Genomic DNA, 20,449 nt, shown 5'->3' with positions numbered 1-20,449 from the left:
GGAACGCAATATTGCATCCTTGATCATAAAGTGATTAAGTAATTCAGTTTCTTTTAAATATCTATTTCTGCATTTGACAGAAAATTAATGGAAAGTGCAAGTAGTTGTAAATCTCACACACTCAGGCATGCTATCTATCAGATGCCCACATCTGACAGGCAATCATCAAATTTTGCTTAGTTGCATAATTCATTGTGCTTTAATACTTTAGTTAGAAATTATATTTTAGAATGTAAGTGCAATTGTTAACAAAAGCTGTGGCTGAAATCATGAAAGTGACTGGATTTATCAATCTCAGGGGTCGATAAACTTTCATTTAAGGGTTTCATGTGTTTGAAATTAGCTGGTTCCTTATCAGAAACTTTCCTGACTTCCACAATGATGATATTATTACTTTATCATTAGCTGTAAACTGTATATTCCAGTGCCAATTAGCTTAAAATGGCCATGTTGATATTGCATATATATCTTTGTGCTAGTGTTTTTCCACCTGTGGTTTTCAAAGTGCAGACCTGTGTAAGTCTGCATGTATTTTGTAGTGGGCATGCAGGATCATTTCCATTTGCTTCCATTTGAAAGGAATTTTTCTAATCTTTCCAAGGACACACAAAATACTTCCATCTTCCATTGCTTTTGCACAGCTATTGACAGTGTCACCTTCCTTCATGAACTTCTTCACTGCATTCAAATGAAAATGTTGGTGGATAAGCTCCTCATGCTTTTTGAGATATGCGCTTTATAAGTCCTTGCTTCTTCAACCTTATAAAGTCTCCCACTTCTATATGCAGTAAGGATTACTGTTGTTTTTTTTCGATAGGGTCCTTGACTATGGCCTTGCCTCCTTGAAATGAAACAGTCATTCCCATCTCAATTCTTCCTAGAGAAAGGAGGTTACCGTTGAGTTCTGGTACGTACAGAAGACTAGATAGAATGTTTCTCTACCACAGGATTTAACGGCTTCAAAATAACATTACCTTATCCAACCACTTCCATTTTCTATGAGACGGGGTGTTCGAAGAGTTTCTGGCTATATGTCCCCAAACACCACAGGAAAAACATTGAATTCCTCTCTCATTGTTTCTGGAGTATCTCCCTGATTGTATACAAGTTTTTCCTATATCATCAGTTTTAAGAGCTCTCTTCCCCACAGTTACGTGATTCATTTTTGAAAGAGGGAGATTTGTTTTTTGGAAGAGAATCAAGTCACTCGGTGACTTTTCTCTTCCACAAATAAACGTGATTTTACCAATCTTGTGGACAGTTCATTCTCATCACGCTCGAAGTTTAGTATCAGACCTTCGTACTCTTTGGGCAGGCCCATTAACATCACAAGAGCGACTTCCCTGTCAGTAAAACCATATCCACAGCATGCCACCTTTTGATGTAAGTCCATCAATCTTCCCAAGTATGCACTTATGCATTCATCAGGCCTCATCAAAACATTAAAAACTCTCTAAGAAGCTGAAGCGTGTGTAATAATCCAAACTTCACGTGAATGTCCCTTGCTCTCGCACAGTCCGAGATATCGTCTAAAAATCATCTTTGACCGCTAGAAACAAATGTGAGGGCCCTTTCATTTGTTTTCTTCTCGCCCTCCCTCAATTCTGGTCCGTATCCTGGTTCTATGGCATCCCAGCAGCGCACGTCCGCATACTCCACGCATTGTAATTGTCCCCATTGAGTTTTGTGGAATCTTCAATTCCTTCATCTCTATTAATGGCTTAGTTGCGCGTGTAGAATTTCCTAGGATACTTTTTGAAACTAGATTTCAGTTATCTATATACTTCCACTTACTGATGAAACATCATCCAGGAGCTTTCATACTGATAACATGTTGCGAAACAATGGGGTGGGTGCACTGGATACATAGATTATAATCGAAAGACATTTCTTCACACAAGGAAACGCATGTCCCTCGACATTAGTTTTATTCAGGAGCGATTCTACTAGACATGTTGCCAATAGGTCAACTACAATTCTCTTCATGCTTTTGGCATAACCAACCAGTATAAAAGCTTCACTTTTACATCGTAACAAAGTGGTCACAGTGACAAACTCGCAATGAGAGGACCCGGGTTTGAACCCCACTGGTGCCACTAGTTGTCTGAAGTTGGTTTTCTATGGTTTCCAACTTTGAGGTGAGAATACAAGCTGATCTCCCTGTTAAAAATTCTCATCACAAAAAGCAACAGGCCTACATCAGTACAAATCATCAAGTATTACACTTCACTTATAGTTCACAAAAATAGATGGCAGCACTATGACAAGCATTACACAGAAGCAAACTGTACATTAGGTTCACTACACGTGCACGCACATTCCAACATGTGCCAATTAGTAGAAGTTCTGTACAGGAATATGGATGACACATGTGCGGTTTAGTAGTAGTGTTGGTGTGGTGCAGGGAATTTGACCATTCAGTATGAATTAATGTAAATTAAAAAATGATTTTTTTTAAATATTTTTCTGTAGTCTATGTAAGTCTAACTATGTGAGTCTAACTTTGATATAACTACATTTTTTACAGAAACACAAATTTTCATTAATTGACTAGATACACTGAAAATTATTTTCCCATAGAGAATTTTTTGCATCATCAACTTTTTCGAAAGAATGACTCGCTCTTGATCAACAAAGTGATAGATTAATAAAAAAAATATGGTTGCCTATTTAGCTGACATTTTTCCCCCAAAATAAGCCAGCTTACCTGAATGCACGTCTTTCCTGGTTTGTGGATTTGCTAGCGAAAAAGTAGCATATTTTAGCATGCATAAGGAACCTCACCCCCTCCCCATGCCACCACCAGATTTTATGGGCTTAAAATTTGAAGCAAAAATTCATTAAAGCTATTTTTAATTTTGAGATGTGAATAAAATATATATAATATTTCTTTACATATTATAGAATCCATTAAATTCCTCATCACTGTCATCTGCTACATCAACTAGTTCATTATCATCAGAGTAAAATAATTTATACACTTTCATCATAAATCGTAAAGAATTGAGTAATTTGCCATATAATTTATAATATCACTATCCATGTATAAGAGAACCTCCCCCTCCCTTTTTTTGGACCCAGTTATTTGCAAATGGGTGTTTCTTATATGGTAGTTATATGGGGAACATTTTTCTCTCAAAGAGTTTCCACTGGTTTTTGTCAAAATATTTTTATTCACTTTTTTTGGATGCTTAGCTACATGTAAGTTACAAATGAAGAAAGAAGTACTTTGCACCATCTCACAAAATACATCTTTTACAGCATATATAGACACGAGCAAATACACGAACAGATTGTGATGAGCTTGTACATGAAAGTAAAATACATATAAATATGCGGATCAAATGACATTGATTGAGCTAAATGAAAATATAATACACAAATGTATATACAAAGAGGTGTATATATATTTAAAAAGGGTTTTTCGGATTCTAAAGGCACAAGTGAATATATTGATGTAATATGCATCATCAGTTAATATATTTTTGATCAATTTTATTCTCCTCCCCTTATCAAATATTTCAGTTTCATATATATATCCGTATACACATTGGAAGACAATAGTATTTTAAAATGTATCAAAATGACATCTTTTTTGAAAAATGTGTCGATAAAATAGAAGTTATTGAATCTCTTTCCGAAATAAGTATAATGATTGTGTGCATAAATAAAACATCATGTTAATACATACACAGGATTTTTTTTTTTTTTCAGAATGAAGTATATGAGAGTAAAGACAATATAGGGAATAATTTTAAAAATATTTACATAAAATCAGGATTTAAAAGAAAAATTTATGTGCTGAATCCTTTCATGATAATATTTTGACTTTCTAAAATATATATATGTATATTCAATGTTTGTTTCCTATTATTTTTACAAATAAACAATTTATGCAATGTAATCCCAATTACTCAAAAATATAATCACTATTGATTATTATTAACGCGGTGGTAATTTGACTAACAAGATCTTTTTTTATTCTCTTAAGGAGCTTTCATCATGAAACCTTTTATCTTAAATCGAAATTTCCCATTATAAAAAAAAAATTGAGATCCTGTTTGTTCATTCACACCCCCAAAAATATTAATGTCTGTTTGAAAATAAATTAGAATGGTACAACAATGCCGGTCTGGAATAAGAGAGGGGGATAGAAAATTATAGGAAGGAACAAAAAAAATTATGAAATCATCAAATTCTACTGTGAGGAGGAGGCAGCAGCAAAATTTATAGTTAAAAAAATCTTAGTTACAGCTCTGCTATAATGTGTTCTATATAAAATAACAGTAGTTTCACGTACAAGATAAATGCTGGCCACTTTAACTTGTTTAACATGCTTGAGCTTCTGCACGTCAAATGAGGTATATTTTCTGTATTTTTCAAGCTAAAGTTGACTATTTGCTTGCAAGTTAAAGCATTCATCTCATTTTGCTCATAACGTGCTGTGCTGCTGATTTTTTGTTGTTTTTTAGTTTAAAAAGAATTATAAAAACAGACATCTGTATCATGAGCTCTAAAGTTACGTTTTTAGAATCATGAATTCTGTGCCTTTTGTTCCTGATAAATTTAAATTAATACATAAAAAATAAAGTTATAATCATGTAATGAAGTCATTGCTTTAAATATTTTCGTGACCAAATACTATTTTGTAAATTTAATTATTGTGAAAATTAACTGCAAAATTATATCAATTAGAGCAATTCATATCTTCGGTAAAGAGTAAGATTTGAAGATTTATGTACTTGATATTTGGTGTAATTTAAATTAAATATATTTACTGTATAATGCCTAGTAGATATGAATGGGAATTTGCAAAATATCTAACATAAAATAAATAATTCACAATTAGTTTATACATTATTCTGACTAGAGGTTACACTCATCTTCTAAAAAAATGTTGAAAATTTTCAAACACCTAACTTGATAAATTATTTTTTAAATTTTGGCAGATGTTAATCACTTTTTTTTTCAGTCAGGACGTTTTCAAGCTTCAAAATTAAGGCATGTGAGCAAGTAGATAGAACAGTTTTCAGAAATTTATATCTGTGCTAGAATTAGGGTCTTGACAGGTCATTGTTACTGAATACAATTTTAAAAAATAGATTACTTTCTGAATGATTTGAGTAACTTAACTGTTTTTAATAGTTTTCGGGCAGCTTTGATTTAAAAAAAAATTGTCAAAATCTAACAATTTAAAAAAAAATTTTTAACATACATTGTATAAACAAACTACATCAAGAAGATTTATATTCATGATTTGCTTAATGATTCAGAATTTTCATTTGATGGCATGTATAATTTTTTCATAATATTAAAAAATAGTAATTGGATATTTCTGTTGAATAGTTTAAAAATATTCTTCTTGCATTTTGTATCATACATTTGAATTAAGTTTTGAGTTTATAAAAACAAATAATTCTACCCCAGTTGAAAGTTATAATTTTAAACATACACAGAGCAGGACTAGATACGAAATAAGCGGACAATGTAAAATGAGCAACTATTCAATGAAATCATGCAATATAGAAGTATATGGCAAGTTCCAAAAGTAAGGACCAATTTGTTACAATGAAGAAAAATTGTTAATGGTTTTAAGCACAATCATAATTATTTCCCAATCATTTCCTTACATTCACGAAACCAGCCATTGCCATGGCTCTGTCCATTTCCTGATATTGGCAAAAAAGATTTTTTTTCAACTTTTTGCATGAAATTTCAAGCCTGTTAAACAGTGTTTTTTCCTTACTTTTGAATCATCCCTTGCATCATTTACACACAACAAGTAATATACAATATTATATATAAATAATTATAACATATCTTTTTATGCAGGGCTTGACGAATCTCAGATGCCAGATTGCCATGTCGAGTATAAAATCAGTATTGGTGCCTAAAATTTCTATATTTGGTTGTTAAATCAGAGTTTAAGAATGACAAGATTTTCAGATTTCATAATGTGTCTTCCAACATGAAAAAAAAGGGGTCATTAAATCTTGGAAAAGTGGAAAGAAACTCGCGTTATTTAGGACTGTTTTTTTTTTTCTTTTGAAAAAAAAAAAAAGATTATTGGCCCCCCCCAAGAAATTTGTCTGGCGCTAAATTTTTTTGATTCGCCAAGCCCTGTTTCTATAATGTAGGTGTAAAAAATGTTATTAACATAATATTTTAAGTTCTTACATGCATATAATGACAATGAATTTTACAATGAGTAGTTATATAAGTGTTCATTGAAACTGGTGACAAAATCCCTGTAGCTTGGGTGATTCAAATCTTTGTTGTTAATTGCAGAAGTCTCCTGAGGAAAAAGTGCAGCTTCAATGAACACTTCAAACATGTTGGAAATGATTAAAATTAATACAACAAAGATATTCGATCCATAAATATAAGTCTCTATCTACAACTGAACTATGACTCTGTGGTATACGCTGTTCCATATTTTATATGGAAGATTTATTCTTTTCTTATTCAAGAAAATTCTAAATTCCATATTCATGAGAAATATTAACATACATTTTGTGGCCAAAATGAAAGTCTGCACCTTGAAAATACATTGACATTCACATGCCAGTGATTGAGTGAAAATCAATCATATACTGTAATATTTTCATTGCTGGTTGACCAAGTTATTGAAATGCATTGATGAAGAAAAGTACAGATTTCCCAAAAACAGCTGTAAAATAGAATTTCCAATCTTGCATCTAATTCAAAGTCATTGTCTATCCAATGACTTTTTTTTTCAAATGTTTTAACTTCAAGGTTTTTACTCCTGGATAGTGAATATCAGGTGATATTTATCAGTAATAAATTTTAAAAGAAAATGCCAACGGTAATTTGTATATATAAACATAAAGCTCTTGAATGAAAGTTATGCATGGCGTATAGAAAGCTGCAACGTTTTCTCCTAAGAAAAAAACAATTGTTTTGTTCTTCAGTCATTTTTTTCTTAATGCAACTAGTACATCACAATTCCTTCCCAATGGCTTATTATCTGGAAATTACAGTATGACTGACTCACAAATGACAATGAACTAATTTCACAAATACTCCAGTAATGGTAAGTATGGATTGCATTATATGCATTGCTTCTTGGCATGGAATGGCCACTACCATGTTGAAAAATGAGTCTTTTTACTTCTTCTTGATATACTAGAAGAAAAGTTTACTCATATTAAAGTTTAAATTTCTGATGAGATTTGCTGATGGAATAACTAAAATAAATGTGAAAAATAAAATGATATGTGGTTCAACTACTGAGTGTATGATGGGCTTGTTACAATGCTGACATGGCATATATATATATCCATAATATATATGATATATATATATATATGACATTCACTCTAGTTTCTCTGTTCATAACGACAAATTCTGCTCCAATTGCATCTATTTTTGTGTTGAAGGGCAAATGAAATACTACTTACTCCATATGATGATAGAGATAACATAATTGTTAGGACAAAATATGATCAAACTTCAAAGTCTGAAAATTCTGATTTCTCAGATTGATTCTGTGTATGAAGAGCATCATACTTGGAAACTTCGTCTGAATTAATGAAGTGGGTAAGTTATTGATAATTCAGAAATATCAGTTTTTCATGAAAAAATGATGCAGATAAAAGTCTATAAAGTTCATATCGTATGTAATTTGTATTTTTTAAATTTTATTTATTGCAATATTTTTTCTTTGCGGATGAACAACTACATCGGTCAATATCGTTCAACTCATACATTCATTCCTATAAAACAAGTTACAATCACAACAGTTTCTCACACCCCCCTAATCATTTTTCCAGCAACGAAGAGGGAAAAAACTATCACATTTTTTTGGAAGCATCTTCGATTGTCTGAATATATATATGTACAGCTCGAAGATATCAATTAGCTTTTGATAACATTTCCATTGTTATTAGTTTACATCTTTTCACATTGTCATCAGCTATCTTAAATTGAAGATGGAGGAACTTTCAGTGATGAAATACAAGCTAATACTCGTAATAAGATAAGTATTTTTTGCGAGGACAAGACAGAAACTTGCCTTACACAAGAGAAGCTTTTGCTTGAGGATGAAATTCACTAATTGAGACAGTTGCATAAAGGGCAGTTCTGAATAATCTTTAGAACTCATAGCTAAAAGCTCATATGCAGCATCTGCGTATGTATAATAAATAAGTACATACCATAAGAACTAATATGTATCGAGGAAAATATGTTTCGAGGCAAGACAATGAAATTTCTAACCATTGAGCGAGGTTTATATACATTTATGAGCTTCTATGACACTTTACGACTGGCATTTTGCCAAGTATACGTATAACAAAAAAAAAAGGCACATGTAAGTTTGTTAATCAGATGCCGGGCCTTTTTTAGCTGAAAAATCTTTGGCAATTAAATGTTCATAATGCAAAAATTCTACTAATCTTTCTATGGATGAATATGAAATGCAGGACTCAATGTATTCTCCAGAACATTTTTTTTTTGAAGGTCCAAAATCTAAGTGTACAGGTTAAGCAGGAAAAAACGACTTGGTATGTTTGTTAAGTCTGGCAATTGCTTGGCTCGAATCCATTCCACTGTAAAGATATTAAGATGTGGCTCTACCAGATCCAGTCTGACCGCTTGACAGGAACCAACAATTGTGATAAAGTAATGATTTGATGGACATCATCATTTGTGATTATGCTTTCATTTGCCCAGCATCTAATTCAGGGAAGCACCTCCAATTTACATCTCACTGAAGTCGCGTATCGTGGGTTTGCGAAGCTGCTTGAGAAGTAGCGTAAGGCACAGCGGCGAAATGAGGAGTAGCACCCGTTGCAGCAGCAGCGAGGGACTGTGGAGGCGGTGGAGGTGCCTGCAAGGCGTAAGTATACGTAGCGGCAGTGGCCGGTGACAGGTAAGGAGGTATGGCTCCTCCACCCCCAGCCGCCGGATGACCGCCGTGATGACCAGCAGCAACAGCGGCGAATGGTGGGTACGACGTCGGTGGTTCGAGCCCGTTACTATACTGGGACGGGTACGCAGCTGCCGCCGCGGCTGCTGCAGCAGCGGCAGCATACTCTGCGTAGAAAGGGTTTGCGGCTGCTGCAGCTGGAGACAGTGGACCATGAGTACCTGGCACAAGGAGTCCTGGAGCTGGCAGGTAAGCAGATGGGTACACATAGTGAGGCGGAAGGCTGCTGTAAAGAAAAATAAAACTCTGATCAAATCAACGTATCACTCAAATCTTCAATGAGAAACATTTATATACTGTGTCACAATTGGTAAAGGATAACGAAAATTTTCTACTGTATGTTCTGGTGGACAACGTTCAAGAAGATTAAACTTGTGCAATTTCTAGAAGAGGACCTTTTCGTGAGACCCAGGAAACAAAGTATGTGCTCAGATGGTAAGAAAGAAGAGGTTTTCTTCGGAGCATTAAGTTCATTACAAAGTATTACAGAAAAAGAAACTTTTTTCGGGAATGGCATCGGGGTCTCTTGCTAGGGAATTGACATTCTCTCAATCTTAATACACGTTCTGCATCGGTTTGATTTGCCTTCCAGACTGTTCAGAAATGTCTATGTGAAACTTTTACAATATTCTAAGACAGTTTGCATCTCCACCACATTCTGCGAGCGATGGTGTTTTCCCTGTGTGTAACGACTATCAAGCATATAATATTGAGGTCGGGGAAAATGAATATGCTGCCGAAGGGAATATAGGGGTCCAGTGCCCCCGAAATGAGAAAAATTACTGAAATATATGGAATTATTCTGTGCATTATTAAGTTCACTATCAGTTTGGTTTCCCTTGCCTTAGTAAGAAAATTTCTGGCTACACACTGTATAATCACGTCATCTGTCTTACGGGGGTGAGCTTTATCTCCCGAAGGCCTGTGAGACCGCCCGGTAGCCTAGGGGTGGGACAAAGAACACCATTATAAAATTATAGAATTTTAAATTGGGGGCAACAAAATCCTAGTTGTGGTAACCGATGCGATTTCAAATTATGAGCAACGCTCGCTTGCTATCGCAGATTGGTAATTCCCTACGGATACAATCACCTACTTTGTAATTTTCAAATTACTAGTTACCAAGACTGCAATCAAACAATTCGTAAGCTGCGTAAGTTTATCGATCCGACTATGACTTTTTCATCAAAAGGTTCCGGTCAAGGAACAGGGAGCACTCAATCGTCTTCAATGAACTATACAGTTAATTACTGTACTCTCAAAAGCCTGCTAATTTTCTGTCGTTCTGTGAGTATTTTCTTTTCCTTCGTTGTGCAGAGTTCATCAGTCTATGTCCTGACCCCGTCTTGCTTTGCATCTACACCAAGAAGAGAAAGACGAGGAAAAAGGACATCTGTGTGGTGTAGAAAAGAGTTCTCAAAAGTGCTGTGTTCCGTGGCAATCGCATTCCATGGCAGCGGTCCAAAAGGTGCCAAAAGCTCGGTGATTCGAGTTGAAGCTCTAAGGGGTTCAATCGCGTAGCTTCCGCTTTTGCACATCAATCTCTACTACGTATACAGCTTCATTTCTCATTTTATTCCTGTCACGCTAGTCTCTCATCAAAAGCTCTAATAGACTCTGTCAAAAATACGATGCTGTCCTATCCTCCACCTGTGTCTCGATTGGCAGCGCTTATAGTGACACGTACATTCACAAGCTCTTAAGTATTTTCATGATTGCGATGCCAAAGCAATCCCAATTGGAGGGAGTTTCCACAATATTTACAAACACTTTCTTTTTTACGTCAAGCGAAAAAAGTGGTATTGATTAAAAAGAACTTGATCGAATAACCTGTTGCTAGTCGTGTAATCGTCCTGTTCACTAACGCAAGATGGTGGCTCGCCGTACAATCTCGCGACGTCCACTGTCATCGGAAGCAGGTTCACGGAACGTAATGGACTACTGCAAGAGAAAGTATCACATAGTTATCGATCGCATTGAGATCAGTTTTGCTGTATATATATTTTATGCTATTGCTAAAACCCGAAATTTGCCAGTTGGGGAACTGGCCAGCCTAGTTGACCTGACCAATGTCCGAATTTCAGGCTTTGGCCGGTTCCCGTATATCGATCCCTATGATTCGTGGCGATGACCTCGCCAACTTTTTTTTTTTGTAATAATTATGGTTAGCTATTGCAACCCTAACGATCAAAGGAATAGGAATATGGGATGCTAATGCCCGAAATTCAGACATTGCTCGGATCAACTGGACCGGCCAATTTCGGACTTTGGCAGTAACATACATGATAATTACATTTAAAAAAACCACAGAAGTAAATCATATGCAGGTGGAGAAATCGATTTCAATAAAAACTATGAAAATCAAGAAAATATCGTTATTTCTTTCCAAAAGGACACCATGCTTACGATATTTTTAGAGCTTAGAAATGGTTATCCAGCCGTTTTCGCGATACTGCAACTGTATTACTACATTTAGATGGAGATGCTAGGAAAGTTTAGCGACTCGAGAGAAAAGATTATGAGAAATCGGATATTGGATCAACCTTCCTAATAGAATTTTCTCGTTGAAATTGCATGTACTGTCTAAATTCCTTCACGTGCAACAAATCTGGATGATCGCTATTTGAAGTATTGGCGATAAAATTGGTTTCCTTGTCAGAGGCGTATTTACGGTTTTGCCGCCTGTGGGCTACGCGAATTTTGCCTCCCTTTTCTCATTCTAATTTAATTTTCTTGACTACTCATTCCTCGAATTCACCACCCCGAGCTATTGCCCCCCCCCCGTCTGTAATTATCTCCGTGTTTCCAGTCTTTCTTCTGGTCACTCACATGCTTGCACATTGTCTTGATCATTCACGTGCTTGCACACTGTTTTGGTCATTCACGTGCTGTTTTCACATGCTCTAGGTCACTCTTTTTTTGCCATTCACATGCTTGAGCACGCTCTAGGTCACTCTTTTGCTCACTCACGTGCTTGCAAACTCTCTAGGTCACTCACTGATCTTCTCCCTCGTTCTCTGGCAGAGGCGTATTCGTGGTTATAAAAGTTTACCGCCCTTCTCCCACATTATGTGCTAATCTTGTTAGCCACTCATTCCTAAAATTTCTCTCCATTGTAATAGGCTCACGGCATAACAATAAAAATTCTGTCTGTCTGTCACTCCGTCTGCCATTCCTAAAATTTGCCGCCCGTCCGAACTTGCCACCCTATTCTATAACAGTGACATGCCCGCTAAGCACCCCTGTAAATATTCCACTGTTCCTTGTTCGCATGTCAGAAAAAGAAAAGGAGGAAAACAGTATGGTAGATTTCTCGTTCGCGCCCTCACCCTCCCGTATGTGTTCTCTTTCTGTCTTAATGCATTATATTGTGTGGGGGGGAGGGGGGGAATCACTAAAAAAAGTAGTATAGAAAGAACTTGGGAAGGAAAACATTGCCGTTAATAGGATTACAATGGAGATTCGCGATGATGAGAAAAGAGGTAAAAAAACTGGGAGAGCTGGAATGAATTTCTTCCATTTGCGTTTAAGCAAGGTATCTCGTCCGTGATCGTTAATCATAGAGGATTTATCATATTCTAAGACACGAGACAATAAGACATTTCTGCAACAATAAGTTGCGTTCAATCGAGGTCAGAAGGTGTGGTGCACAATCGCACGTACTCCATTTTCGTCCACCCAGTTAAAAAATATATTCTTGTCTTTTGAATTTTACTGACAAAAGAAAAGCTGCGATTATAAAATCCTGAAGTTCTGGCCAAAATAAAAAACAAAAACTACCGTTTTCGATGTAATACTTTTTTAAAGGGGCAAAACTTTTGTGATGCCCTCCCTATACATTGTGCTCGAAATTATACTATTTTCGTAATTTTGGATTTTTGAATGCCGTTTTGCTTGTTGTTGTGGTTGTGAAAAGTGCATGTGATGCAGTCGCATGTTATGCTGAAGATGGTTTTCTGTGGTTTTGAAATTTCAAGGCGTGAATGCGATCCGATCTCCCTATTTAAAAAGTCTCTCCGCAAAAACCTACAACACGATACTTGCATGAAAATGCTAGCATTTATTTTATCTTTACTTTAAAATATGGAGGAAAGGTGGCAGCACCGGCAAGAACACGTTAGGGTCACGCATACAATCAGAATACATATTCTGGCATGTATCAATTCGTTGGATATTCCGTACAGGAATGTGTACGAGGTGCATGTAAGGTTAAGTAGTAGTAGTGATCGAATGTTATGATAGTCACCGTTTGCATCATAAAATCGAGAAAACTAAGGCTAACGGTTTTATGCGAGTTGACTGGAAAGCACCATTTCTTGTATACGTGCTCATACGATTCAACACTAATCAGTGTCCATCATCTTTTCAATAATGTATTTGTTATCGCAACTGTGTTTTAGCGAATCACGGCGAACTACTGAAGATATATTCTCTAGTTTCGGATTTCGTCGTACTTTTAATTATGTTGATGAAAGTTTCAAAGGGAAATCATGCAGTTGTGTGACGCTCGTTATAACGACCCTACGTTATAGTAACCATTTCACCACAACGACCCTTAGGATATGTCATTACGAAAGATGGGGATCGTTATAACGAGTGTCGACTGTATATATTTGTGTGTGTGGAAGAATAGCTTCGGAAGTTGAAAGATATGTAGTGTATATTTTTTGGATTCTGACTCATTTACAAGACACACACAAAAACTGCGGATTTTTCTCATTTGTGTTTTCATAGCGTGTCGACCTGAAAACACGTCAAGTGAAGAAGAAAAAAACGACGGCAATCCTTATTGTTTTGTTCTCTGACAGCGCCAACCTGAAAATAGATTCTTAACCCTCAAGCAATGCTCAGACCAACACAAACAACAGAGAGAGCAGCTTCTTATTTATTTTGTTTTTCTAATTTCTCATTTTGTTGTTTTGGAAGCGAAGAAAATGATCCCTAGAAAAATAAGAATACTTTTGGATTTTGACAACTTTGAAATTTTTCGTAGTCATTTCTTCCTATTCACAACGTGATCCTATTGCAACATAATTATGTTTACTGGTTATTTTCTTTTACAATGATAGGGAAACTTATAACGAACGGTAAATACGTACCTATTTCTACGTATCGGGCCGGATACGCGATATTTCTGCCCATTGGCGTAAGCAAAGGAGGGGGGCCCTTGAGCCACGATTATAGTGTTATTGTGCAAGAAAAAACAAACCCCCCAGAAGAGAAAAAAAATCTTAAAACCCCCGAGAAAATTCTGCGTACGCCTATGTTTCTGCCACTCGTGGGCCGGAAATTAGTGCATATAGGCAGTGGCGTTGATTAAAGTCGGCGCAAAAGAAAATATCGGGCCCCTTAAATTAGAAAAAACTTTGAAGCTTTGGTCTGTCGGGGTCCCGGGTGCACCCGCCGTTAAATCCGCTTCTGTATATAGGGTTGCCGTATTTCCGTTATTTTGGCTGTTCCTATTATAGCTTTTTTTTAAACGTTTTATAAAATCATTCAGAAAAAATGTCCATCATTTTAAATGTCGAGGAGCTTACTTGAATTTTCATTTTTTCACTCTGAAATCCTGGATTTAAATTACTTTCATAACTTACAAATTATAATTTTATGACTATAATTACCGTAATTGATTACATTCATTTGAATATACCCAGTTTGTTCTTCACCGTTTTTGACTTGCAGAGCTCCGAAGACATTTTTTTTTGTTTATGAAATTTATAGTTTATTTTATTGTCCTAGAATGGCCGCGGAGCCCAGGTTGAGAACCCCTGATTTAAACAAACGTATAAGTCAAGATTCATTGAAAGACTGGTTATTTGTGGAGATGAAGATTACAAGGAAGAAAATTCATCACTGCCCCCACGGGGATTCGAACCCCGGTCTCTCGCTTGCCGGACGAGTGCTCTACCGTCTATCTAAGCTATGGAAGCAGATGGAATATTTCAACCTTGCAGCGTATATATATATATGTTCAAAGGCTCCGTCTAATAGCTCGTGAATGACATAGGCCACGAGATTTTTTTCTATATGCAAACGTATAAGTTGTTTTTTTTTCTGGTGAACTATATTTTAATTCATTGCAACTTGCAGTAACTCTTTGTCTCCCGCCATTGGACATTTTTTTCACCAAATTTAGTGATAGTTGACCATTTTACTTTCCTTTGACATTTTTTGGCTGTATTTAGCTACTTCTAAATCACACCTCGTCCACATTCCTCTGCGGAATTTCTAACGAATTGGTGCATGTTGGAATGTGCTTGAACGTGTTATGGACCTAACGTGAATTTTGTTACGGTGCAATGCTTGTTATGTGTAGTGCTGTAATCAGTTTTTCTAACTATGAGTGAAGTGCAATTATTGAATAATTGCACCGTTGTAGGCCTGTTGCTCTCTGTGATTCAGCTAATTCACCTTTGACAATTTTTTGGCGATAACTGGTGATGTCCCTTATGAATCGCAATTTCTTGCATTTTTATGAAGTAATTGTGGTTAGCCTTTTATACTACCGATACTTTTCATCAAACTTCTTGGCGGACTCCGTGCTCCACAATACATGTAATCAAGGCCACCGCAAAGAGCTTGTGGGAAAACTCTATGTCGGCTCTATCTCCTTGAATACCGTAAACATTTTCTTTTAAATTTTTTGCATAAGAAAATCACTTTTTTTTGGGGGGGGGGGGGGGGGTGTTGCATACATGTTAGGTAAAATGCATATCTGCACAAGTGACGATGTATCTGGGGGGGGGGGGGGTCTAACTTGGGCCCGCAAGCTCAATTTTCTGCACTCACGTTTTGCATTTGTTTTCAAAATTAAGTATGAAATACGTCGTTGTTGTATTTTCGAAGCCCGTGCATAATTCTGATTAAACTTCACCCCTCCCCCACTTTTTTTTGAGATGAGTCAACCGCATTTCTATCACATACTCGATATTTTACACCATTATCATATTATATGTTACCAGGTGGCTACACTTCCCAGAAAAGAAATCTCTATAGATAACAACACCAGGACATTTTTTTGGAACAAAATCGAGAGAGAGAGGCCTTTCAACTTTTCCGATAAAAGTTCTTGGATGGCCACGTCGTTCATTGAAGTTGCCTGTATTTCCTCTCCCCTCCCCCTCCTACTTTTCACATTAGTGTATGTAGATTGGTGGGAAGGAGCCACACACAAGAGAAAGAGGGCAACTATCCTTCGCACAGTCAGCGCGTAGCAATGAGCAATCAGCAGCGTGGGACGACGCCGGTTGCTAAAAACGGACCAGCAGGAGCAGGGAATAGAGCAACGCAGTGTGTGATAGAGAGCGAGAGAAAAAAGGCAACAGCGACACACTCTGGAGGGACACAGAAAGAAGAGGTTTGAACTGAAGCATGACTTCGCGTGGTAGAAGCAAAGAAAATAAGAAAAAAAAAAGAGAGAGAGAAGGCCCACAACCATCCATCCCGTACGATCTGCGCAAGAAACACGAAGCTACCTCAGTTCCGAAGGCAGGACGGGGGGTTTGGTTAGAAATGTTGAGAACGAACGACTTTTTCAGAAGAGAAGACGGAGCACCATAAACTTGAACACACGACGCACACGCGCAACTCATCAACAACAAGATTCGACCCTGCATTTGCTTTCTTTTTCCCCTTTTCAGTGCGTGTAATTGTGGTCGGTACAGAAACCTCAGATACCGTCCTGGCAGCAGCTGTCAGTGATATTTAACATTCAAGTTGCAACTTCCCCTTTATAAAGAACATTTCGCATAATACAGTAATAACCCGAAATTACGCGATTGCTGGGACGACAATTACTGCGTAAATCGAATTCTCGTAAGTCGCTGCACAATTTTGCATACACGCATCCCACCATCCCACCCAATGATAATCAAATAAAGATTTGATTTTTCTCATGACATTTCCTCTTACTACCAGAGCACATGTCACGTTCCGAAAATAAAACACGCAAGGAAAATTCTTCTCGTATTTTTGAAATCACTGATTTCAAACATCACCTTTTCTCGGTTTCGTAATGATTTCTCATAAAACGTATTTCAATTTTTTTTGAAATTTTTAATAAATATTCATTAAATAAAAAGTTATTCGTAAACATCGTTTAGAGAAAATTCAAATTGAAGTAAAGGAAGATCAGTATTTTTAGGGCATATTAATAGTTTTATTGTTTTTTGTTTTTTTTTAAATTTCGCTTTGTATAGTGTCTATTTCCCCTTCAAAATTTCTTTTTATTCCTGTCATCTGGAAAATAATTTTCTTATAGGTCGTCTCTGGGCAAAATTCCACAATATTCCGCCGTCAAGCAGGCATTGCAATTGACTCTTGTCTCTGTATCGCTTGGTGGAATCCCTTTTCTTGTTTTCCTCCAAAAAAAAAAAAAAAAAAATCAAAAAGTTTCAAACTGTTTAATCAGAAAGAAGTTTGAATAGATTTGGAGAAAATGCTTATTTAAACAACAAACTCGAAGCACTTCCTCCAATCCCTTGAAATTCTGTTCTAATATGTCTTCCATAATTATATATTAATATTATAGTCCTTGTAATTCCCTGAAAATTTTGTCAAATTTGATCAAGCTATCGACAGGCCCTTGAAAGATTTCATGCCGCATTAGTTTGTTTTTTTTTTGAAATTTCTGAATTTTTGGCTATTACTTTTTGATACAGTGTTGCTTTCTATCTTGCCTGTTCTCCTGGAGCAAAAAAGTAAAACTGAACTGAATAAACTGAGTATGACCAGGCTCTGTTGCATAAGCGATGTGAGCTCAATGCCCCAGACAGCGCGTTCGTGCCGGACAAAACTCCAATCGGTTGTCCGGCTGGGTAATCAAGAGAAGAGAAAAAGTAAAATAAAATGTGATAACAATTAAACTGCGTGGAGAAAACGTCACAGAGCCCTGCGAGGCTTAGTCCAAAATGATATCAGCAACATAGGGGGGGGGGGCGGGCATACGATATAGGAGAAAGAAGCTTTAGCAGAGTCAGTACCACTTTTGTACGGCGCCCCCCTGCGAGGGGCCACATATCAAGGGGTCAGCATGAATTGTGTACTGGAATCCAGCCACATCGAATTCGTAGGTATTCTGAGTCTGTTGTTCATGAGAGCTCGCAAGATATTGGATGGCGTGGCTGCACGTGTCCTCATTCAGCCTGGTTCCATCCTATCCTTCCGCTCACATGCAACCTCCTGGCCTTGCTGCATGGGTGTTGCCGCCACCTCGAGCAAGCGTGTTAGTCTATTTATTGCGCCCCGAGTGGCGGGGAGGCAAGAGGCTCGTCTACCACCGCGGACGTTGCCATCACGCCCCAGGTTCCAATCAGGGGAAGAATATGCAAAACAATAAATTTTTTTTAACGAGCTTGAGGCCATCACCGATAGATGGCGTCTTTATTTCCAACCCAACTCGTTAATGAATGCAAATTGCATTATATCAGTATGGTCAGAATATAGTGTGTGGTGAAGTGGGAATCCGTTTATTGGGTCCTTGTGCCTCTTTTTATTTTCACCAATGTATTTGGCTCTTTGGTGTCCTAAAATCATAGGCTGTAATAAAATATTTATTTTTGTTGAGAACAAAAAAGAAAAAAAATCGTTTTTTTTTCAAATGCTTGGGAATGTCCTGAAATACATTGGCTTCAAAAATAAGCACAGAAACTTATACTTTCAGTGGTTATTACGAAGAAACGTGACATGAAGGCCAGAACTCTGCCACCTGACTTATCCCGCTGCCGCGATCTCTTCCACCCCACCTTCGGAGAAAACAAGAATCTAAGGAGAACAATCACGAAGAGGAAAAAACAGATTTCGGGCATCGATAAGCAATATCCCATTGATGACTTCCGATTTCTTGACTTATCAGTCCAGGAAAATTGCAAAAGCGAAATAAGTCATCTGCCTCTGAAAAGTGAGGAAGAAAATTACTCTCTTTTTTCTATATAGCAAAACCACGAGAAGGAAAGTCTTAAGCTTATAAGTTCTTTAATGGCAAACTTTTTAGTTTATTCTCTTCATTTCTGCAAAAAAAAAAAAAAAAAAAAAAAAAACTGGAGCGAAGTTTGAGATTCATGATATCAACTTCAAAGGAACCAGTTTAATAAATTCGCGGTATTACTTCCATTCGATGAATGCATACTCTTCAAATACTTATGATGGATAGTATTATTTCTTTTCTCTCAGTGAATAAATAAATGAACCCGTAAAACGAATCGCTGTTTATGTCTTTCAACATTATAAATGGTCATTAGAAGCCTTCAATGTGTTTGTGTTTGTAATCGATGTTGCAAAACAGGGTAAAGGACGTGTTTAGGTAAAAAATGAAATGCACTTAAAAACACGCTGAAGAAGAGTTAACGGGGAAAAAAGGGGGGAGGCTTTCTATTTATAGTGGCCTTATTCTGTAGAGAGAGACCAAAGTGTGAACTTGTTTGGCTTTCACTCTTCAGAGGGAGGCTATTATTCTCAACATAAAAGTCATTGGTAAAGTGTAAACATTTTACAGTTATTCCATGGCCTGCATTTTATCATCATCTCGCCTCGAAACGACGCCGTTTATTTTCGCTACGTGATTAAAAACAAAAGGTTCTAATAATACTAATATACAAAACTACCACAGTAAATGAGTGCATACTGTATCATGTATGTGACACTTACCCATACTGACTTGGTATCACCAGAGGGAAACCCGTTCGAAGTGGCGAGGGGAAACCTGTAGCAGATAAAAAAATACAGTGAAAATAAGCTTACTGAAAATGCTATTGCAAAAATCATTATCAATTAAGGCCGGATGAATGAAATACATCACATCTATATAATTAAGGAAACTTGAGAACCGTTATCATCACCCCCCCCCCCCATGGAAAATCAGCGAAACTCTCTGTGATTTGGAATTTCTACTTGAATGAAGTATATATGAGGGTGTCGAACAAGTAACCTTGCGAATATGGAATTGAGAATAAACATCCAGCCCTCCTTTGGCTACTTCAGTGAGCTCCGCAGTGACCGGAGCAACAGGTTGTAGTTGCCCGATGAAATTGATTTTTGTCATATCCGTCCAGTGCGCAACTGATCTTAATAGTTGCGTTTATAAGGTCCGTTATTCATTGAATTCCCTGATCCTGAAGAACCAAATACGCCGAGGTTCCTATCATTTGTTCGATTTCGAGCTTTATAGATTCCCCTGGAACAGTGTTTCTCAACCTTTTTTAGTCCATGGGCCACACTTTAAACTATATATTTTTCCCGAATGCCCCTCTTCCCGTCTTATCCAGAGCTCCTATCCTGAATAAGGATATATATATATATAGGAGCTACCTCTTTTACACTTAATGGATCGGATTTAGTCAAAACTAAATTTCTGAAGGAAGTCACATTTTTTCATGTTATATCCAATTGAAAGTTTTGTCTTTTTCACAGCTCTCTATGCCCCTTCACCATTTGTAGTCCCTCTGCTTTCATCGGATTTTCACCCGTGGCCGCAAGGAGGTGGGGGCATACGGCCCCAGGTTG

General features: G+C 36.9%; 1 protein-coding gene across 3 annotated transcripts in view; it reads right to left on the bottom strand.

Annotated features, from left to right (window-relative positions):
* Window positions 1-7,644: 7,644 nt before the first annotated feature.
* The window catches only part of LOC149083404 (RNA-binding protein 38-like), a 28,542-nt gene continuing 15,737 nt past the window's right edge, over window positions 7,645-20,449 (bottom strand). For 2 of the 3 annotated variants that reach the window (XM_089236689.1, XM_089236688.1), the window contains 3 exons: window positions 19,595-19,649; window positions 10,781-10,891; window positions 7,645-9,176 (listed from right to left, as the gene is read on the bottom strand). In XM_089236689.1, the coding sequence (XP_089092815.1) occupies window positions 8,729-9,176; window positions 10,781-10,891; window positions 19,595-19,649 (614 nt within the window). In that variant the 3' untranslated portion in view covers window positions 7,645-8,728. The remainder of the gene's footprint in view (window positions 9,177-10,780; window positions 10,892-19,594; window positions 19,650-20,449) is intronic. The other variant, XM_089236690.1, reaches the window with a different exon arrangement.

Source organism: Pholcus phalangioides, unplaced genomic scaffold (assembly GCF_987345545.1).
Source record: "Pholcus phalangioides strain wild (caught in Gottingen) unplaced genomic scaffold, Ppha-v1.0 ptg000009l_1, whole genome shotgun sequence".
Classification (NCBI taxonomy): domain Eukaryota; kingdom Metazoa; phylum Arthropoda; class Arachnida; order Araneae; family Pholcidae; genus Pholcus; species Pholcus phalangioides.
The sequence above is the reverse complement of the archived record's forward strand: the minus strand, read 5'-3'. Positions and strand labels throughout refer to the sequence as shown.